This window comes from Dermacentor albipictus, chromosome 6 (genome assembly GCF_038994185.2).
Source record: "Dermacentor albipictus isolate Rhodes 1998 colony chromosome 6, USDA_Dalb.pri_finalv2, whole genome shotgun sequence".
In the NCBI taxonomy this organism is placed as follows: domain Eukaryota; kingdom Metazoa; phylum Arthropoda; class Arachnida; order Ixodida; family Ixodidae; genus Dermacentor; species Dermacentor albipictus.
In genome coordinates, this window is record NC_091826.1 from 32,396,923 (window position 1) to 32,418,697 (window position 21,775).

Sequence of the window (21,775 nt, forward strand, 5' to 3'; positions counted from 1 at the left end):
ACATTTAACTGCAGACTATAAAACCAAACTTGCGCGTGTATAGAGGGCGGCAGGAGCAGACTATCAGAATCGAAGCCGAAGCGATAACAGTGAGAGCGCTGCCCGTTACAGCAACAAGTGAAGCGACCAATAGAAATATAGGACGCCAAGAAAGAAACTGGGAACAGCCTATTTTATTTCTACACATATTAGCATCAAATTTATTAATCTGTAGTTTGCAAGATAGAGACAAATATAAAAAAGCCACGAAATTTGCCGTGGCCTACCAGCACAATGGCGACCGTTTATTGCCAACGCCGAAACAAGCCCAACTGTCCACCCACTGCGTAAGACCACAGAAATAACTCGTTCACACAGACAGGAACAAGGGGGTGCTAGAAGCGCCGTCTGGATGTAAGCCTACGGCTTCAGGCTAGCCACCATTCACCTCAGCAGCAGGCAACCACGGTCCCTGGGCATGCGCTGCGACCGTCACGCGTTGCCGTGGCACGTCACCGGGAATTATGTCATCAACAATGTCCATAGGGGCTGATAATTTAAAGTAAATAAATGGAGTTGGAAGAAACGACAGTCTAAGAACGCGTCTGCGCGTGCTTCGCTACACATGACGTCATTGGGGGACAACAGTACATTGCGCTGACGTCATTGGTGACTACTCGCCAATATAAATGCTGCACGTTGACTTGTCTACTTTAAGCGCAAGCATTCGCGGACAGATCAAGGCGATTTTATGCTCCCAATCCCATGACTGGACTGGAAAGACGAGGTAAATTTTTTGCTTGCACATGTTTTCTATGCGTGTTGTAAAGTGGCCGCAAACATAGGTAATGCTCGCTCATTCTTTTCATATTCTTTTTTTTTCTTTCTAAGAGGCAGTAGTGCCGCACACAATTGCGGGCCAACTCTTACTGAATGCCGTCTCTCCCGTTGGGGAAAACATGCGGCGAACAGCAGACGAAGCCCGCGTACAACTAATATTGTCTCCAACATCCCCGTCTATCCAACTTGCCCGTGTCCAAATTCGCTCTGTCTCCAGCAACAACTTAGGCAGGACATCGAAATTCACCACAGGATAACGCGAGTGCAGAAGTGAATCCAACACAGGAATAAAAATATAATTTCTTGAAGCCATACCCTTCGTAAACAGTGCGCAACTGAGAGTTTCGTGAAACATTTTGTGAATTGTCGGTTGCTGGAATTGTTCCTCTCTAACTTGTTCTTTCTTGTTTGGCTTTTGCAGGTCGTGCAATGGAGGGACTGTAACGTAAAGGCCGCCGGTTACCTCCTGCCGCGGGCTCAGCATTTCGAGGGTAGCGACATGAAACAAGGCCACTGTAGATTACATTTGGATATATATCAATCAGCTCCAGGTGATAAAAGTTAATTTATCCACTGTACGGCGTGCTTCATCCCGACATCATGTTTTGGGGCACGTAATACTACGTAATATGTCTTTATTTGCCAGAGGGAACTCTTTCTTTCACGCATGCAATACATGTATTTCCTAAACTCAAGTTGATCTTGTCTGTCCATGCAAGCTAGTTCGAACTCAATGCGCAAGGCTAAGTGGACGCCAGAACCCTGTCTAGCAGCAAGGTTCAGTTCCGTAGGCACCCGTTTCCCTCTTCAAGAAAGAAGAACGTTTGCACATTCATTCATTCATTCATTCATTCATTCATTCATTCATTCATTTATTCATTCATTCATTCATTCATTCATTCATTCATCTGCCAATACAAGCATTGCTTATGCTCTACACGATAAAAACTGAAATGCAAACTGAAGTTCTTGTAAAAACATTGGTGTTAAAACAAGATCTCTCTAAAAAAAAAAGCTTAGAGCAGTGAAACATGTGCTTCAGTGCATAAGTAGAGACAAATAGAAACTTCGCGCCAAAACAGAGAATCTTCGGTGAGACTTTATAGGTTACACAGAATTTAAGTTGTGCGGAAGCAGCGACCGATAAGTAAAGAGAAAGTACGATGTAACCTTCCGCGGCTCTGGACACCGAGAGAAACTAAATTTTTAGATCATTTGAATTGAATCAATGAACTTCGAACACCTTCATTTTGAATATTATATATAGAACGTGTCTGGGGGGAGGCACTAAGTTTAAAAGAACAGTTATTATTCCGCAAATAATAAAAGTGCATGCACGTTGTTTAGAGTCGCGCTGAGTAACTAACAATAATCCTTTAGTCTCTTACATACCATTGGACTAATCAAATTAGCAAATCTCTATCGCTTGCTCTAATTGCCAAATGTTAGTAGAATCGTAGGAAACGAAAGCTGTGCCCGTGGAGTCCTGCGTTTATCTTTCCCGCGTTTATTTCTGCTGCCATGACCTCTACAATAATGGGCCGTGTTTACATTTACTGAAAAGCGAGAAAGCCCGCGTAATGGGAAAAACACGACGTGACAATGCAATCGTGCGCAAGTCATAGCAGCCTGATTAACCTGCCTAAGTGGCAAAACAAGATGAACAAGACTATATTCTATAACAAGTTGGATTAGCACTGCATATCGAAGTGCCCTATTCCTGCTTTCAGTTTCTGTTATTTTGCAGGATTATTAATGCGTAAGCATTGTATGTCCCGTGAGGCAGAAAAACGGGCGTTCTAGACAACGAGTGGTACCAAGACACATCAGGACCGCTATTTTGTAGCGATGCCTTATGCCTTATTCTATGCTATTCTTATCATCCACCACACACGGCAGCCTGATCTCGTTGATAATGTGGGCAGACCGTCACTCTGACCACTGGCCAAGCGCGAAAAGCCTGAAAAAGCATAGAATCGGAAAAGGCATCGCTACAAAATACCGGCCCAGCATCAAAGACGTCATCAGAGTCTTGTATGACGCCAGTAGAAATACAGAATTAAGATCAGAAAAATTATTAGCAAAGTGACCTAAGAGGGAATGAACTGAATTAAGGTAAAGTAAAGTGAATGTAGGTGAAATAAACTGCTTTTAGGCGCATTCAATCCGAATAAGGTGGTTTAAAGTGCATTAATGTAGATTAAGCTGGATTAAGGTTGGTACAAATTAGACAAAGTGGATTAAGGTGGAATAAATTGGATTAGGGTGAATTATGCTTGATACAAATGAGAGCAAGGTGCAATAAAGTAGATTTAGGCTGATACTAATTTGAGCAAGGTTGACTAGGGGATATTAAGGTTGAGGTGTGAAAGACAACAAAATATGACGTCACGTTTCAGGAAAAAAATTCCAGAAGTCATAATGGTTTGATAATGGAAATTTTGTTAGGATACTTAAGTCACTGTCAAGTTTTTTGGTCGAGCCTGTTTAGATGGTAGATTAGTTCCGTCACAATTTTCTTGTGATAATAAAATGCACCAAACGAAGAGTGTCCGAGCTCCGATTTTTCTTGGAAACGTAATGACAAAAGATTATCAAATAAAATTTACATTGCGTGTATCTCGTTCGAATAGACAACGGCTTACGTGCGTGTCCCTTTTACCAGTTATTCGTAAACTTTGTTTTCTCTTGACGTTACAACGGCTCAGCCTAGGATGTCAGCTCAGCCTTTGTACAGGTGCGGCGGCGCAAGCTGGCGCCGTGGTGCTGTAACGCAGCCTCTGGGGCAGATATCTCTGAGCACAGCTTGTCTTGTGCACAAGAATGATGAAACAAAGCAAAGAATGCTGCTTGCAAACGTTATAACGGGGTCATAGACATCCCTTATGAAACAGCCACCACACTGCTCTGAAACGTAGCTCTAACTGGTGCTGCGTATTGGCTGCAAGCAAACTGCAACTCACAAAACAGCGCCCGAGTACTTTCGAGGGGTAGGAAAACTCAGTCACATAGCTTTGATGTATCAGTTGCCAGTTTTAAATGCGTATGTGAAGGTTTCTTTTAGTGTTTTACCCGTATGGATCGAAAGACGAAAGCTGTGGCATGGTCTTGTGTCCGCTCGCCGCTACACGTGTAAAACGAAAAGTGTTTTGAAGACAGCGACACCGCTTATCCACCTGAGCAACCACCTGCGAGTCACAAAGGGTCGCTTTTGGCGTTTTAAGGTATTTAAACACACAGAAATGCTTGCGAATAAAATTAGCGTAAACATTCTGATGCCTTTCAGAGGTTGTTGCTGCTGCATTTTCACGGCTGTTGTTCACTGTGTATATGCCCCCAGACGTACCAGGGCGGCCCTTCGCGAGATGAGATGCAGGCCTAGAGCTCGATTATAAAAATCGGTGGCATCATTCTAACGGTGGATAAAAGTTTATTTCTTTATTCAGTTACCTCACAGCCTCCCGAAGGAGTAGCGGTTGAAAGGAGGATACAGGGAATCAGCAGAAAGAAATGAGTACAAAAAAATTCTACATTGTTAGCGAGTAAACATGAAAGCACAAATATCCAACAATATAAAAAACGCGATAAATGAAGCAAAACGACACTCCGAGGTAGCTTGAATGCCCGTGTAGCTTCTTTTCAGTGCACCGCAGAATCAACCAGTATAGTTAAGAATTAATCCACATGCCCCATATTTTCGGCTTCGTGGCCGAACTACAGTTAAGACAAAGCTCTAAAACCTGTGTTATTGCACTGGTTCGCCAACTAATGCTTTCAGAAATGAAACAAAGGAGCTTCTGTATACGGGAGGTCGATAGATCGCTGCAATAACTGAAAACTGAAAAATAAAAGTGGATACCGCAATTTTAATGCAGGACACGAAAGAAGAGTACCAAGATCACTGATAGGCCTCAGAAAGCAGCGAAGATAAAAAGAACCATGGGAGGGTGATTATCGGTTCATCAGCCTCTGAAGCAAGCTTGAAAAAATAAACTCATATTCTTCAGTCACCACCTGTTTCCTCGTAAAGATCAGCAGTTTTTTTAGGTCTCCTCGGGTCTTCGGGCAGACGTGGCAGTAGAAATACGCGGATGACTCGCTTTAATAACAGGACGCAATTTCGTCATAACTATAAATTCTATTCCGGTGTAAGCCGCATCCCAAAAGAAGAGATTTCTTGTTCGAAACGTCATCTGCTCGAACACAAATTATCTGAGCAATCGAGCTGATGTAGCAGTAGATAGTATGATTACCCAAGCGAATACGCAAGCGATCCTGTTGATCGCTTCACCACGCCCTCAGTCGAGTTGAAAAAAAAACTATTATTCCTATTTTTGGGCACTGCCTGTCCTGTCGTAAAGATCAGCAGTCTTTTAGCTGTAATCGGGTCATTGGGCAGACGTGCCAGTAGACTTACGAAAATCACTCACTCTGATGTCAAGACGCACTTTCGTCATCACTATCAATTCTATTCTTTTGTAAGCATCATTCCCACCCAGAAGTATTGAAACAAAGGATTTCTTGGTCAAAACGTCATCTGTTCCAACACAAATTATCTGAGCAATCTAGCTGCTGTAGCAGTACGTGGTCTGATTACGTGTGCGATTAGAGTTTGGCTACACCATTTACCGACGGCGGAGTACAAAGTACTTGCCGAAAATACGATTTAAAGTCATAAGCGAAGGCCTCAACACTCAAAACGTTAACTTTGCGCGAACATTTCACATACAGGGCAACACGCAGTACTATACTGCATTATCCACAAAGAACGTCGCCTTGCAAGCAATCGCTTCAGCCGCTGAATGACAATATTAGAGAGGAGAATCGATCTGGGCGCCATATAGTCAGAAACAAATCGAGGAGCACAGTATTGAGAAACACCAACTGTATTAGCAGCCTAAATAAACAGGAAAATGAACAGCCAGTAAAGTAATAAAACGATGGGTTGACAGTTACAACGCGTAGCAACTTAAAAAAAAGGAAATTTCGCAGGGCCAGTTTTGTTTAGGAGAAAGGACATCGAAAGTTCGCTAAGCTCATGTCGCACGCATGGGAACTGGTAAGGACGATCCGGCAGTGCAGTACACATTCTGCGAGGATGTAGGTTAGGGTCTTCATTTGACACTACCGTCCATTTCACTATCGCTGGGGGAGATTTCGAATGACATATTTCCGTCTCGAAGGAAACCGTCATTCTGCAGCGAGGGAATAGCTATACGGAACTCGAGATGAAAGTGTGGCAATGATTTATCATAACGGACACAGTAACAAGACATGGTACTGGAAGTCAACAAACGATGCTTCAGCATTGCATTATCCCACACGCTCACCCGCCAAAAAGGCGGCACGCACCTTGAGTCCACCAGCAGCCCGTTAAACTCGATGTGCACAGAGAGAAGAGTTGTACCATGACCACCCCACTTAAACACGGCAACCGTAATGTATGTGTCTCTCATGTGCCACACCGTAATCTCCGCAAACCTTTTCCACGGTCCGCGATACTTAATGATTTCCTCACAGTTTTCCAGGGTCAGACCATACTCCACGCTCCCCATTCTTTTAATCCGCGCAGCTGTGGTTGACAGCGCACTGCATAAATCCCGACAGTTACCCTTCAAAATGCTACAACGAGCAATTATACGGCTGGACTCAGGCTTCAGTGAATTTTGCCGCAAGTTTTCCAGGTGGGCCAAGCGCTCCAACTTGCGAAGTATCAGATCGTGTTCCGAGCGCAACGAAAGCGACGTTGACGTGCTGGATTCCTCCTCCGGATTTTCCAGCGAAGTCGGCTGGTGCGACACGGCCGCTGAAACCATGGCGGTGATTTGATCCATCTCGGACTTTAAATTGCGCTCGGATGCTCCGATCTCGCGAGTGATACCAGCAAACATGGTTTCCTGACTTCTGACTTGTTCTTTAAGCTCATTGAAATGACTCTGGATCTCTGGCAGCAGCCGGTCATGGTTGGCATCTCCCAGCCTCGCCTTCAGTTCTTCAAGGGCAGCGTTCACATCTTCAAGGCTCAGTGCTGTACATTCCGAGGACCGGCACTCTGTGATCCCGGAAGAGACACCGGCACTGCATCCGGCCGCGTAATGCGTTGGCAGGTCTCTGTGCTGGACTCCCTCGCCGCATCGCAAACATTCCACGGTGTGAAATGTGCATTCGTTCTCGTAGTGTTCCAGCATGCGGTCCATGGTGCCCGTGTACTCGCAGCCGTGCGCTTCGTTCCAGCAGTACACCTTAATACAATAGAAAATAAATAAAGAACACATCGCAATTTTTGGACGACATATTGTTACAAAAGGCGCAATGCTTCGCTCTCCCTACCATTTAAGACGTGCCCTTACGTGAAGTCCGGTTGCAATAAACATATGCGAAACTCTCTAGGGATGTCAGGCTCTAGATCACTCCCCAAGCAAGCAGTATCTGTCTCTCTGTAAGCATTAACAGGCAGCAAACCTAAACAGTAAGTCACGGTGAATATCTTGATTCGGCTCCTAAATAGCAATACAGGTACTCTAACACATAAAGCAGGTTCGGTAGGCCACAATCGAGAAAAAAGTATGCGATAGTTCAACTTGTCTTCCAGCTTCTAACATCTACGGCGAGAACAGCATTGTTGTGTGGTGAAGACCACCATCTGCTTCTCATTTGGTGGCTTATCGCCAAATAAATGTGGTCATGGAGTATGGGCCAGATAGATTTTATAGCGTGGTTTGTAGGGGAAAACACGTTGGGCGGTAGCTGTTCAGGAATAACGTCTTAAATTAAGAATTAGAAGCAAAAGTTGTGTCGGAAGCAAGGCTTTTGTTTAGTAGAATCACAAATGAATTTCTCTTTGCCAGGTGCCCAACAACATTTCTGATGTCTTAGCGCAAAGTTCAAGAGAAGAAAGAGCAATGTTTGAAGACTTGTCATTGATCACTACATGAAATGGACCGATTTCGTAATCGCGCTTAAAATGTCACGTCGAAACGACAATGTCGAAATGTCAGTTTGAGGTTGGACATGTAAATTTAATGCCTTTGTTTCTTGCGTTTCCCTTTCTAGATCTATCACACTAAAAAATGAAGAAATATTTAGGTCCAACACAACATTTCACCTGACGGTGCATTGAGCTAGAGTTGTTCTAGTGCGTGAGTTTTGATCAACATAGAAAGGAAAGTTTAGTCAGGCTAAATTATAACATTAAATTTCTGCTATAGGAAGTAAATCGTACAATCTTACCTTAGGTCAGGCAGATAAGAAGTAGCGCGGCAAATGCGAATGCAGGATTACCCTAGTCTCCCTACCTCCCCCCACCCCCCCAAAAAAGAACGTCAGAAATTGTTTTTCCCCCTCACCTTCAAGGTATTCGCTTTCCTTGTAGGGAATTCATAACCGAAGCACTCCGCTTCTTCGAATGCCTCTTGATCCAATGGACACTGTCCAACGCCCCCTTCCAGACTGGCTGCATGGCAAGATTCGCACAGAGCATGCGAGCACGGCAACATCACCGTCCGTTTCGGGATCATGCGGCAGAGGCCGCACACACGTGAACTGGGAACCTCGTCGACGAACCGCGTCGGTCGCCAGTTGACGCCGGCGACGACGTGGTCGCGAAAACGGTGCACCCGTCCCTGTCCGTGATCCGGCATGACGGAGTCTTCAGGCACGAATCCTACGCTCGAACAAGAGTGCAGAGGCGTTTTCTATCGAGCTTATCGCCACTGTGTGGTCTCATACAGTTTGACCGAAGCAGCAACATGGACAGATAAAATGAGCCCTGCACCCAATGCCACGTACAATGCCGAGCACTTATCGTACACTTCACCTCTGCGACGCGGCGAGGAACAAGTGCTTCGTTATCGTCGCCGACAGGCGTTCCTTCTATCTACCACGGATTCCGCCGCAGCGTTTGCATATAGATTGTGCTCGTTTTCCTGTTATCACTAACGTCCATCCCGCTATTCAACATGGCTAAGCAACTGAGGCACGACGAGAAAATGACTGACTTGTAGTCGTCAGCGAACATATTGCACTTCGTATAAAGAAAGATACCTTGTGAATTGGTATCAGAGAAAGTCAAAATCAAACATACGAATAGCATACTTAAACAAACAAACAAACGAACAATGCAGATGTCTTTCTAGTGGAACAAAACCAAATTTAGAAGTTTAGCCCGATGGGCAAATCATTGACCGCAATAGCAAAGTTTAGCGTAACCCTTCAACTCCTCAGATGATGTTCTTACTGTATGTGGTTACGATGTATTGGCGCAACACATTACGCAAGGACGCTCCACCTGTGCAGAGGGAACAGCGCCTTGACAGCAGCCAGGCGTCTCACAACGCACGCCCGATGAAGGGCACGGCCAAGTGGCATTGCAGGCCTCGAACCTCGATTGTGCACGAGATGAGACCGACGATAAACCATCAACGTTAGTCAGTGTCGTCTTATTTTATCAGCCAACGTCCAATAGTTTTTATAATATATAATCTATTATCTCAAAACGATTAAAAAAATCCTGACGAGATATGTACAAAGTTCTGCATTTACATTTTTTTAAAATTCATATAGTTCACAGGCTCCAGAAGGAGTATTGCGTGAGGGGGGCGGTACAGATAACAATCGAGGAGTAAAAACATATTTTTTGTTAAGTAAATATGAACAGGACGAGAATCAAATAATAACCAAAAGAACCCGAAATAAATATAAAAAGAAAGTAAGGTAAACTAACAGTTGCTAGCTTTTCAGTATACACTAAAGCGAACAACCTTAGAACAAATGCTTACATAAATACACAACAATGAAGTTAAGATCAACGAAACTAAAACAGATACTTGTTTTTAGCTAAGTACTAGCCAAATATTGTACAGATTTTTGTTTGAACGTTACCCCTATAAAAATGGCCATTGCCTTTATGTTTCCTTTATGCTTCCTTCTTGTGCCCTATGTGACCTTTATGTTTCCTTGTCCTTTGCGTGACCTCCGGGACGTCAACTTTGTGTGTACTACGTGTTTACTCATCCTAATGTATACCTCGAGGAAGTGACCTTTATTATGCCTTTAGGATGTGCCCTTTATATTCACGGCAAGATGTTAAATGGATGTGCACTGTGTGTTACCTGAGTGTATACTTGAGTGCACATGTAGGTAACATAGAGTGCACTTAACTGTGTGTACATATAATACAGGCAGATCTATCTGTACTGTGTGACAGCCATTGATACACTCAGCAGAGTAATTGTAAGTACTAAATCTTGACTTATGCTTTCATTTGGAAACAAACAACCCTTATTATAATTCTTGTAGGATGTGTCCTTTGTGTTTACGGCAGGATGTTACCTAGGTGTGCACTTCAGTGCACACGTAGGTAACATAGTGCATTATATGCTGGGCATTCTATGTAACCTACATGTGCAGCACATTTAAGTAACAGAATGTGTGCAGTGAGCATATTTTGCAACTAGTACAGTTCGATCTATCTGTACTGTGTGTACAGCCACTAGCAGATTCAGGGAAGAGGCACTAGCTGCTTGCTCTCCTCACACTAGAGGCATGCCGACCGGCACTAAATGTGGCTATATTGTGCGGAAAATTGAGCATGCCATGAAATAGGATAGTGCATGGTGGCGACATGCATTCTCTTAATACTTTTTCAACCTGCTATTCTCCAGTAGCAAGTCAGATGCGAAAATCTAAAGTATTTAAGCCAACATACAAGAATTTCATGAAAGTGTTGTGCCCGCTAGGCTATCAAATACGTACATTTGATTGAATGTTTAAGACGGTTCTCACAGCAGGCGTCTTTCGTGTTCATCATAGGCCGATTATTTTTAGTCGCTATGTATGGCTTAAGCGCCGAGCATTTTTAGGTTTAGGCGATGGCGTTCTGCAGTGTGGTCTCTGTAGCCGCCCCGGCTGACGTGCACAGTAGAGGATTTTGAGCGTGCAGCTCGAGCGGCGAGCGTTTTCAGTCGCTGTTGAAGGCCTAAGCGCGGGCGTTCTGTGGCCGCCCCCAATGTCATGATGCCTGCTCCGTTTCGCTTGCAGTTTGTGAAATAATCTACCTAATTTATTTATCTGGCTTATGCAAAAGTGTCGACATCAGGGCTTTTGCCATTGCAGGTGACTGCAAGTTTGTGGTGTGCTTGCTGGCATAAGGGAATGACTTATATTGCTGCTAGCACAGCGTAGTGCAACTTGTACCACACAGGCACTAGCACATCTGGCAGTGAGAGCACTGTGGCTTCTGCAGTTTGTAAAATTCTTTGCCTTGTACCTACTTCATGACATCACCTTTTTCAGTACAAAAAGTGAGCAGTATGGCATCTATAGTTTCAATTAATGTTATCACAGAAATATGAGCACTATGCTATGTTTAGCATAAGTGCTCGAAATACACCAAACATTAACAATGGCAACGCCCTTTACCTTTGCTCTGTGCTTCTAATAGAATGTAAATAAGTTCATGTCGTCCCTTCCAAACTTATATATAGTGCTACATAATACTTGCAAAAGTGTTTCCCACATGCTATAGCTTAATCCGCAGAGCTGACTTAACGCAAGACAATAATTGACGTAGTGATGACACAAAACCAGATTCTTGGCTGAATGTGCTTCACATCTCTCGCATTCTTTAGCATCACTGTGTTTTGAGAAAGAGCTCACAAAATTGCACGCCAATTTTAAACATTTACTTTACGTGACAGTTCAATGGCACATAAACTAAGCATAAACCAAGGTCAGTAGGGATACACATTCAACACCAGAACCAATGATGCATCAACATTAAAACAAATTGACCAACAACTAGCAATGTGATAGGTGCAGTGCAACAGAAGTTTATTTTGTTTGGCAACATAAAAAATCTGAACAAACAGCAACATGCTACATATATATAGTGCTATTGCTGAATAGTTTATTCATTTGATACACAAATGATGATTTGACAACATAGGATAATGTAATCAACCCCAAGAACATGCAAGTGCACAATTACTTGTTACAAATAACCACAGAAAATGAAAGATGTGTAAATGTTCACTAAATACAAATAAATTATATGCTTTGTGATCACAACAATGCAGCATGTAAAATAGATTTAAACCAGGTTTTATTTTTGGAATAAAGAACTGGGGGTACAACTGGGTGAAAAGCTGTCACACCAGCTTGACGAAAAACCCAGGTCCATTACACAGCAGTGACACTCACAAATACATAACATATTTAGCACTAAACTAAGAAAAAATGAATACAAAATATTAATAGCAGAGGTGAATTTCATTACGGAAATCCATCACACTGTATATGACCAGCATCAAACAATAACACCCATCTCACAAGAAAAAATGCCTTTATAAATCGGAAAAGTCAAAACAAACACTGCAGCATGAATGAAAGTGCACATTAAAATTCAATGCTAACAAAATAAAAGTTGTACAACACATTGAGCACAATGTATTTGGCATTAAAATGAGAAGTCAGTTGTGTAACTGCCCTTTAGACCAGCTGTGCATTTCTATTTGTTATTTATTGTTGGTATATTATGTGCTAAGGACTGCAGCTTGCAAATGTTTCAAAACCATGCGACTTTCCATGCCTTGGGTGGGGGGGAGGTGTCACATTTCGTATTGGAATAGGACTCTAATGTAGCAAGTAGACATGCTTGCATTTCATGCCAGGTGTCCCATCACTAGACTTCATCGTTATTAAGCACATTGCTTGAGGTACCAATTAGAAGAAATGTAAACAAAATACACAGGCTCTTAGCAAATTTTTCTTTTCCCTGTATGTCTCTCAGTTGTACTTCTGTTAAATTGAGGAGAAGCTTTCACTGGAGAATAACCTTTCTTTATCTATCCAAATACATTTGAAATACAGGAACCACTGCCAGAACTACACTATGAAGTGCTAGTAACGTCATGCCATTAGGCAACTGCTAAGCTGCATATGCTATAAGCCTTACAATAATGGAATGGGACATTAGCTGAAATATACATTTGTTGGTGAACAAAGGAGACTGATGCCAAACTATGAGAAAAGTAAAGGCTCTACCACACCTTCCTCAACGACAAGACATCAGATAACTGAGATGTCTACCACGAAGCTAGTAGAGCAGTGAACAAAGCGATTGCCACAAAGATGACCCACTAGGCCAAGGTCAATGATAGACTGGATATGCAAGAAAGTTAAGGGGATTTCTTCCACCTTGTCAAACGTCTGCATCAAAAAACACGGGATACTAAGCGGTTCCACTGAGTCACCAATTAAAGTGTCAAACTAACTGTTGACAATAGAGCCACGGCAGCAGCACTTTCCAAGAAAATTTACAGCCAGATTTAAGAACAGGAGAAACATGAGCACTTTTCAACATATCAGGGAAAGGGGAACTACTCAAAAAGTTATCAAATGTAGATGTTAATAAACCATGGAGTTCCCACACCCACCCATTCCCCAACGTACTCCCGCCCCGTTCCTCTCATCGCCGCAAGGGGACACTATGGCACTCAAGAAGTCCAGTAAGGCAGCAGGACCTCATGACATTGTGGCAGAGCTCGCGAGAGTCAGAAGCTGGAGCCCCTCTATTTGGCTTGCCGGGTTTTTCAACTGCATTGTTGAAGAGAAATATGCCCGCCAACTGGCAGCAAAGCACAACAGTGCCCGTATGGAACTGGGAAGGTAATCCAGGTGACTGCACCAACTGCAGGCCAGCTACCTCCGCTCATACACTAAAAGTATTTGAATGTGTCCTCGGCAGGTGGATTATAGACATCTAGTACACTGTCAACAAGGCTGGCTTCGTGAAAGGCTGCAGAATGACCGATGCAATTCTCGTGGCAAGACTTCTCCTTGAGATGCACAGCAAGAAGCAGAAGCCTCTCCACATTGCCTTCTTTGACCTCAAGGTCTTCCACCAGGTTCTTCGCAAGCTGACCTGGCACATACATGCTCCATCAGCATAAGGGGCCAGAGAAGCTCATTGCCTTAGTTCAGCTTCTCTACCATCCATAACACGAGGAGTCAAGTTCAAAGCGCCGCCAGAGACTAGAAGCAACTGGGGATTTTAAACGGTGTCCATCACGGCTCCAGCCTCTCGCTGTAGCTATTCGTGCTCTTCATGCATGTTATCATGCACAATCTCAATGAACAGCACCCTACCCTGCTATATGCAGATGAGGCCATCCTCGCCATACACACGTCTCATCTGCAACTGCTCGTTCAGAGCTGGTACGACCGCCCAGTGCAGAACCAACTCGAGCTAAACCTCAAGACCAAGTAGCTGACAACAGACACAAATGAACAAGGCAGTCAACACCAGCATTGATGACCTGCATCACACCAAGCACTGCAAATACCTCGGATTGTAGACATTGGCAGACAGTGGCCTGAAGCACGAAACCAAAGCATCCGCAAAGGCTGCGTGGCTGAAGTGACCACTGTGACGGGCGTGCTCTGGACCCACTGCATGAAAGACTACCTTAACTCAAAGAATTATTACAGTCATCTGAACTGCTGTCAAACCTTGTCATAACAAAACGGTGTATAACTAAGCATGCAAAATTCTTCTTGGAATACCTATACAGTTTCCTATTGTAGTACATGTAATAATGAATATAACTAAGTAACTCTGGTTCCCCCTTCAGCTTCATTATAACGCGATGTTACTGTATATGGGTGCGAGTGTTGGCCAGCCGTCAAGAAGATTCACTGCCACCTTGCCGTCATGATGACGAAAATGCTGTGCTGGATCAGAGGCACCACTTGTTTTGACCACACGCAAAATGATTGATGCTACTGTGCTGCTGGAATCGCCAAGAAGATGCATGAAACCCGTCTCCAATGGCAGGGCCACGTACTTGGGTCAGATGACAGCTCACTCGTTCACATTAGGTAGCTTCAAAATGCCTGGAAAGCATCCGAGGAGCTAACCAGAACGGTGCAAACAACACGCTGAACTCACTACCACATGATTTCATGCAAACCAGATCCGCGACCTAAGGAAATAGAGACAGAGTTCTGAAAGAGCTGAGCCCGCAATAGTATAGAATAAGGTCAAGAAAGAAGGCAAATCACAGAATTTGTACATATTTTTGAGATCGTTTTGCTTACTGTAAGAACACGCAGCATATAATACGAACCCGCATATAGTACGAGGCGAAATTTTTGGGACGCGAAATGGAAAAAGAAAGTTTTATCTGCGTATATTACAAGTTAGGAAAACTCGAAGAAAATATTTATTTAAATTGCACTCCGCACTTCAATCACTGTCTTCCTCAGCTGCGCTCCCTTTGGATAACTCCTTATTGGACATATCTTCCCCAGAGGTACTCACCCTCTGTGCCATCGCGCGCATTCGAGATGCCGCACTTCTTGAATGCGCGACGCACAAGGCCCTATAGTATGCTGGCCCATGCATCCACAATCCACTTGCATAGCGTGGCTGGCGAAGCCCGCTTCAGCCGACCCGGCCGGCGTCACTGCAGGCTCCACCTAAGCGCATCCAATCTGCGTAACACCACTTGACCACGTCCATGAATCGCTTGTTCACGCAAACAGCTAAAAGTGCAGCTGAGACGTCTTCCCACCCGGGATAACTACGAGTTCAGTGTGGGATTCGTGCAACAGCGTACGCTTCGTAAATTTAGTGTGCAACTCAGAGTTAAATATATTTCGTTAACCATGTGCTGTTGTGATTGTTTCTCCGTAACTTGTTCTTTCCTGTTGTTGTAGCTGTTGTTATTGTTGTTGTTTGGCTCCTGTAGGTCCTATACACACAATCGAGGCGTTCTATATTCTGGAGAGACCCACTGTGTTAGCTTAGTAGCTTCGGCGTTACTCTGCTAATCTCAAAATCGCCCGGTTTCATCTTTGCCGCTAGGTCAGCGCTTCGAGGGGAGTGAAATGAAAGAACGCTATTGCAACTTACATGTACACCCACGTCAATGAGCTCCATCTGGTAAAAATTAATTCGTCGCACTCCACTGTACGGCGTGCTTCATCTCGACATCATATTTCGGGGCATCTAATACCACATATTTTGTGAGTCAATTCTTTCATTCACGCATGCAATACATGTCTTTCCAAATGACAAGTTGATGTTCCCTGTCGATACAAGCTTTTTCGCACTCACTGCGCAAGGCTAAGTGGGCGCCAGAACTCTGTCGAGTAGCAAGGTTCAATTTTGTAGGCACCTCTTTTCGTCTTCAAGAAAGGAGATGGGTTTGCACATTCATACATTCATTCACCTGTCAATACAAGCCATGCTTATCCTGCTCACAATAAAAACTTAAATGCGAACTGAAGTTTTTGTAAAAACTGCGGTGTTAAAACATGATGGCTCAAAAAAAAAAAAAAATAGGGCAGTCAAATATGGGCTTCACTGCACAAGGACAGGCATATAGAAACTCCTCGCCACGGTAGAAAATTTTCAAGGGGGGGGGGGGGATACAGAATTGAACTTTGGCGGAACCAGCGACAGATCAGTCAAAAACTTCCATTTCACCTTCCGCGGCTGTGCACACAGAGATAAACTAAAGATTTTAGTTCACTTGAAATCAATAAATGAATTAGAACCATCGTCATTTTGAGTATTATATATAGAACGTGTCTAAGGCGCCAAGTATTAAACGACACTTCTTATTACGCAATTAAGAAAAATTGCATGCACAGCGTTTAGAGCCTCGTTTAGAAACCAACAATAATGCTTTAGACTCTTCATCAAATCAGCAAATTTCTATGGCTTTCCCCAATTGTCAAGGTGTCAGTGAAATCGTTAGAAACGAAAGCAGCGTCCATGTTGTCCTGTGCTTATCTTCGCCGCGTTCATTTTCGCTAGAAATAATTCCAACGAAAATGAGCCGTGTTTACATTTCCTGAAAAGCCAGAAAGCCCGCGTAATGGAAAAAACCCCACGGGGCCTTGAAGTCTTGCGTGCGCGAAAGTGCGTCATTAGGCGAGCTCAGTGGGAAAGCAAGATAAACAAGACTTTAATCTATACCAAGTTAGCATTGTATACGGAAGTGCCCAATTTCTGTTTTCAGTTCGCGATGCGTTGCGTATTTATTAATGCGAAAGCGTTATATGTCCAGTGAGGCAGAAAAGTCGGCGTTCTAGGCAACGAGTGGTACCAAAAAACATCAGTATCACTGATGTGATCAGCGTCTTGTACGACGACAGTAGAAATACAAAATTAAGATTAGAACAATTATTAGTAACGTGACTTAAGAGGCAGTGAAGAAAATTAAAGATAATAACGGGATGTAGGTGAAATAAGATTAATTGAGGTCCATTCGATGAGATGAAGGTGGTGTAAAGTGCATTAAAATATATTAAGGTGGATTAAATATCGTGAAAATTAGAGAAAGGTGGATTAAGGTGGAATACATTGGATTAGGGTGAATTAGGCTTGCTACAAATGACAGCAAGGTGGATTGAAGTGCATTTAGGTTGATGCTAATTTGAGAAAGGTCGACTAGGGGATATTAAGGTTCAGATGTGAATGACAAGTGACAATGTATGACGTCACCAGTGGCGTAGCCAGAAATTTTGTTCGGGGGGGGCTACGCCACTGGCCCAATATATATATATATATATATATATATATATATATATACATATATATAAATATATACATATATATATATATATATATATATATATATATATATATATATATATATATATAATATATATATATATAGCTGCACGTTGCCGCTCAGCCTCCTCCTTAAGAGAAAGCTTTAGCTCGGGTGCTCCTATTTAAGTACACGTAGAAGGGGAATTTGTTTTTCCCTCCAACCACTTCACCAAATTTGAGGAGGTTTGTTGCATTTAAAAGAAAAGTTTATTTCTAGTGACTACTGGCTTGGAATTTTTCATTTAGGTGGCCAATTATTTATGAAAAATTGGCCAAAATTGAACATTTTCAGAAAACGAAACTATCAAGTTGAAAACTCCATGACTCAACAATGAAAAATTATATCACAATTCTGTGAATTGCATCTAATAGTACATCTACAGCGGACAAAATAGATATGTTACACATGAATCTCAAAAAAATTTAGTATTGTGGAAATACGGCTTTTGGAGGACCCTTGTACACAACGTAACCAATTCACGTAAGATACAAATTGACACAGCGAACTTGTCCGCTTTGACTGTTATAATAAATGCCGTTTACAGAACCACAATATCTGTTCTTCATGCACAGCTATTAGTTTGTAAACGTCGTGCTTCTATTTTTTCAAACTTTCGAATTTTCCAAAATATTTTAGACAAAATTCAGGCCCTAAATCGAAGTTCTGTTTCCAACAGAGACTAGGATTTAACTTTCTCAAATGCAACTAATTTCACTAAAAGCGATTAGCAGGATTATCTCACAAAAGCGTTTCTGCGTTTTACAAGTATTTGAATAGGCCGCGTCGGATTGGGCCCGAACTAAAGCTTCCTCTTAAACAATTTATCGAGGGATCGAATACATGAATAATAACTGCATTGTCATTGCTAAAGATGCTGCAAACGAATTCTTGAAAGCTACGCACTGTAAATACAAGTAAAATATGTATTTTTTCATAAAATATTATACTCGTATGTGCCAAAACTTGTGCCCAACATAACTGACGTCAATGCTTCCATGTTTTTTGTCTATTTATTAAGTAAAGAAAATATCACACGAACTTTAGAACTATATGAGTTCGAAACCAGGAAAGCAGTGCATGCCGCTGATATGAAAAATTAAAAGGCAATGAACTGAACAAGTTGAGGACAAATATGTTAATGAAACTTTGTCATTCAAGAAGCGTGCTTACATTCTTGTATATATGCAATGGCCAGTGAAAAATCTCAATGACGCTGTCGTTTGTTCCAATGTATTATGCAGGAGCAGCTGTCCCTTGTCGTGTATCGTAGTAATTGCACCGAAGTTATAGTCGCGACAGAGAGCACGTATAAAAAGCAGGAGTTCTGCAAGATATATGAGGGCAAGTCAAATGAATCAGCCAACAACGGGGTACTTTATTTAAAAGTGGTCTTCATGAGAATTTAGACATTTGTCCTACTGACTAACGAGTTGCGTGATTCCCGTCTTATAAAACTCCTTGGGTTGCTGCTTCAAAAAGTCTGTATCTGGTTCCCTTGAGCTGTTTTTTCGGTTGCCCCAAAATGTAGAAGTCGCAAGGTGACAGACCTGAGCTGTATGGCGGATGTTGCAGCATTTCCCACTTGAACTTTGCCATTTTTGTATTAACCACATAAGCGACGTGGGGACAGGCATTGTCGTGGAACAAGATGACCCCATTCGTCCATTTTCCACGTTGTTCGTTCTTGATTGCGACACGCTGCCGTTCTGGCGTTTTACAATATCGGAAACAATTGATAGCCTCTCAAGATTTAGCAAATTCTATCAGTAGTGGACCCTGTCGATCGAAAAAAAAAGTCAACAACACCTTTCCAGTGGAAATGATGGCCTTTACGTTCTTTGGGCGAGGTAAATTCGAATGTTTCCACTGTAAGCTTTGCCGTCGTGTTTCAGGCTCGTAGTAGTGGCGCCAAGGTTCGTCCCCGATCACAGTTGCAAACAAGAAGTCGTCATGCTCATTGTGATACCCGATCAGATGAGTCAAGGCAGCGCGAAACTTCTCCGTCTTCTCGCGATGGATAACAATCTTGGGGATCCATTGCGCACCAAAGAGCCGATAACCAAGAAGCTCATGAATTATGGCGTGAACCGAACCGTGACTGATGTTCAGATGGTCTGCCAGTTCATCGATGCTTATCCTCCGTTCTTGTTTCAGCAGCTCATGAACCTTTGAAATTGTGTGGGGGGTGATTGCACGATGGTTTTCGCCCGGTCTTGCAATGTCTTTGCAACGTCCTTTGAACCGTTTGCTCCAACGCTTCACAGTGTTCAATGAAATGCAGTGTTCAACGTACACGGCAGTCATATGGTGATTAATTTCTGTTTTGGAAACACCTTCAGCTGTCAAAAAAATTCGCGACACCGAGCTGTTCAACTTTTGAAGTATCCATTATGTGACGCAACCATATTCAACCCAGTGTATGAGAACATCAAAGAACATTTATCTTCACACCTGCGTGTCACTTTTGTAAATGAGACATGCCGTTCTCCTGCGCGCATGCCTCGCAGATAATGAACCGAACCATTATTGCGCGGTTAGGGTAGGCTCACTTTCATTTGACTCGCCCTCGTACATTAGAAATGCAAAGATACAATGGGATATGCAAATGCGAAAATACGACTTGATAGAGGACAAAAAAGTGTCGCTGGAAACAAACTTCACTGCATGTATACACAAAACCTCGCAACAAGATAAGTAACTATACGTATAAGTCTCCAATGAGTCTATGTATGTAAGAAGAAGTAACTGTATATAATGCGTCAAACAAGGCAAATAAACATATTGCACAATCACAGATTCACAGAATCCTAGATTCCGCCCCCATTCCATCCACTCCCCCCGATGTATTGCGCCCGACGGAAGGCGGCGCGCTTGCTCCCCGCATTTCTCCTTTGCGCACACAAGACTGAGCCACCATCGTCGGCTCACCCATTCCACCTCCCCTCCTACGCTTTCACTCGCACATACAGCATGCAGCGCGTGGTCACGATGTTATCACCCTTGGACTTTATACGAAACATGAGGGCGACAGCGACGGCAGGAATGCGCCTGGAGTGTCCATATAATTGCTTTCGCAATAATATAATAAACGTATCCTGCAACTGAAGCATCCCGTCACCCATTACTTTCCGCAAAAGAAGTATCAAAATCGAACTTTCACCTTGCGACAATTCGCTGCACCGCAACAACGTATTTTTTTTCTGTGAGGCGGAGGCACCAAAATGAATAAAAAAACGCATAGGAAAGTATGTTGGCCAGAATCTAATGCCTACTTCGGGCACCTAATGGGGCTACGGAAGGAATACCGAAGAAAACATGAGACGCTTGGTCCACTGAGAACCATACGCATACTGCTCAGTATCCTACAGCGGCGAAACAAGACTTTCCAGAAAGGTTCCGCTCAAGGAATGCGGTACAATCCTTCGAGTCCCCACAGTGATGGCGGCGAGCGACCATTGTTTTTTTTCTCGTCTGCTAGCCAGAAAGCGTCCAAAACCCTGTCCGGTGAAAATCCACTCGGCCAGAGCAAACCGAACGCGCACCGAAGTGCACCGCACGGTGGTCGGGGCCATACGAGAAAAACGTTTGCGCTCTGGCTGGCTCTGGCAGCCCGCGGGTAGGGTAGCGAGAACAAAAAAAAAAAAAAAAAAAAATTGAAGAGGCTCAATGTGTCCTCGCGAATAAAAGTCAAAGTAGAAAAAATAAATAAGAACGTAGTTACTTTGGCTGGCTTTAGTGTCTTGACATGGATGTTCTGGCGTAGGTTAAAAAAATATTGTTATTTATTTATGTGACATGACGTCACAAATGAACCAGCCCAACGCTTCGTCTCATTGGACCTCGCTGCCTGCTTTGTCAACTCGTCTGCTATAGTGCGTTGATTTGGCTTGTCTCCTTGTATGTTCCGATGTAAGACTTTAGAAAAGTCAATAGACCTTTGGCGTCAAATGTTTATAACAACATTAAACCCACAAAGTTCCGCAATCGAAAATCCAAAAGACAACTTTGGAAATGTTAATGCACCTTTCACATCAAGAGCTTATGAGATTTATACCCATAAAGTTTCGCAATTGATATCCATGCGCTCCATAGATTCCGTGGCCTCAGTGAGATGCCGCGGCGAGCCCGCTCACCATCAAAGCGCCCTTGAAACTTTGTGCTCGGATGGGACTGCTTGGCGTTATGTGACTCCCGGTGTATGGGCGTTGCCACGAAATCCAGCCCGAGTTTGCAATCTTCGTGGTAAAATGTCTTTTCGAGCGTCAAAAAGACATTCTAGACAAAATCGAGAGTGATTTCCGGCGCCGGGGGTCGCGTTGGTCGGCGGTGCA

The 21,775-nt window shown here is 43.2% G+C and overlaps 1 protein-coding gene across 1 annotated transcript; it reads right to left on the bottom strand.

Annotated features, from left to right (window-relative positions):
* Nucleotides 1-4,240: 4,240 nt before the first annotated feature.
* On the bottom strand, nt 4,241-8,619 carry LOC139060938 (uncharacterized). The gene is made up of 2 exons (XM_070540287.1): nt 8,166-8,619; nt 4,241-7,061 (listed from the first exon to the last, which is right to left on the bottom strand). Exons 1-2 carry the CDS (start codon nt 8,457-8,459, stop codon nt 5,934-5,936), a joined length of 1,422 nt encoding a protein of 473 aa, XP_070396388.1. The 5' UTR covers nt 8,460-8,619; the 3' UTR covers nt 4,241-5,933.
* Nucleotides 8,620-21,775: the final 13,156 nt, after the last annotated feature.

Coding starts and splice junctions, on each gene's coding strand:
- LOC139060938 (XM_070540287.1), bottom strand. CDS start 8,459: ATGCCGGATCACGGACAGGGACGGGTGCACCGTTTTCGCGACCACGTC. Junction 7,062..8,165: donor GGAAAGCGAATACCTTGAAG/GTGAGGGGGAAA, acceptor TATTGTATTAAG/GTGTACTGCTGGAACGAAGC.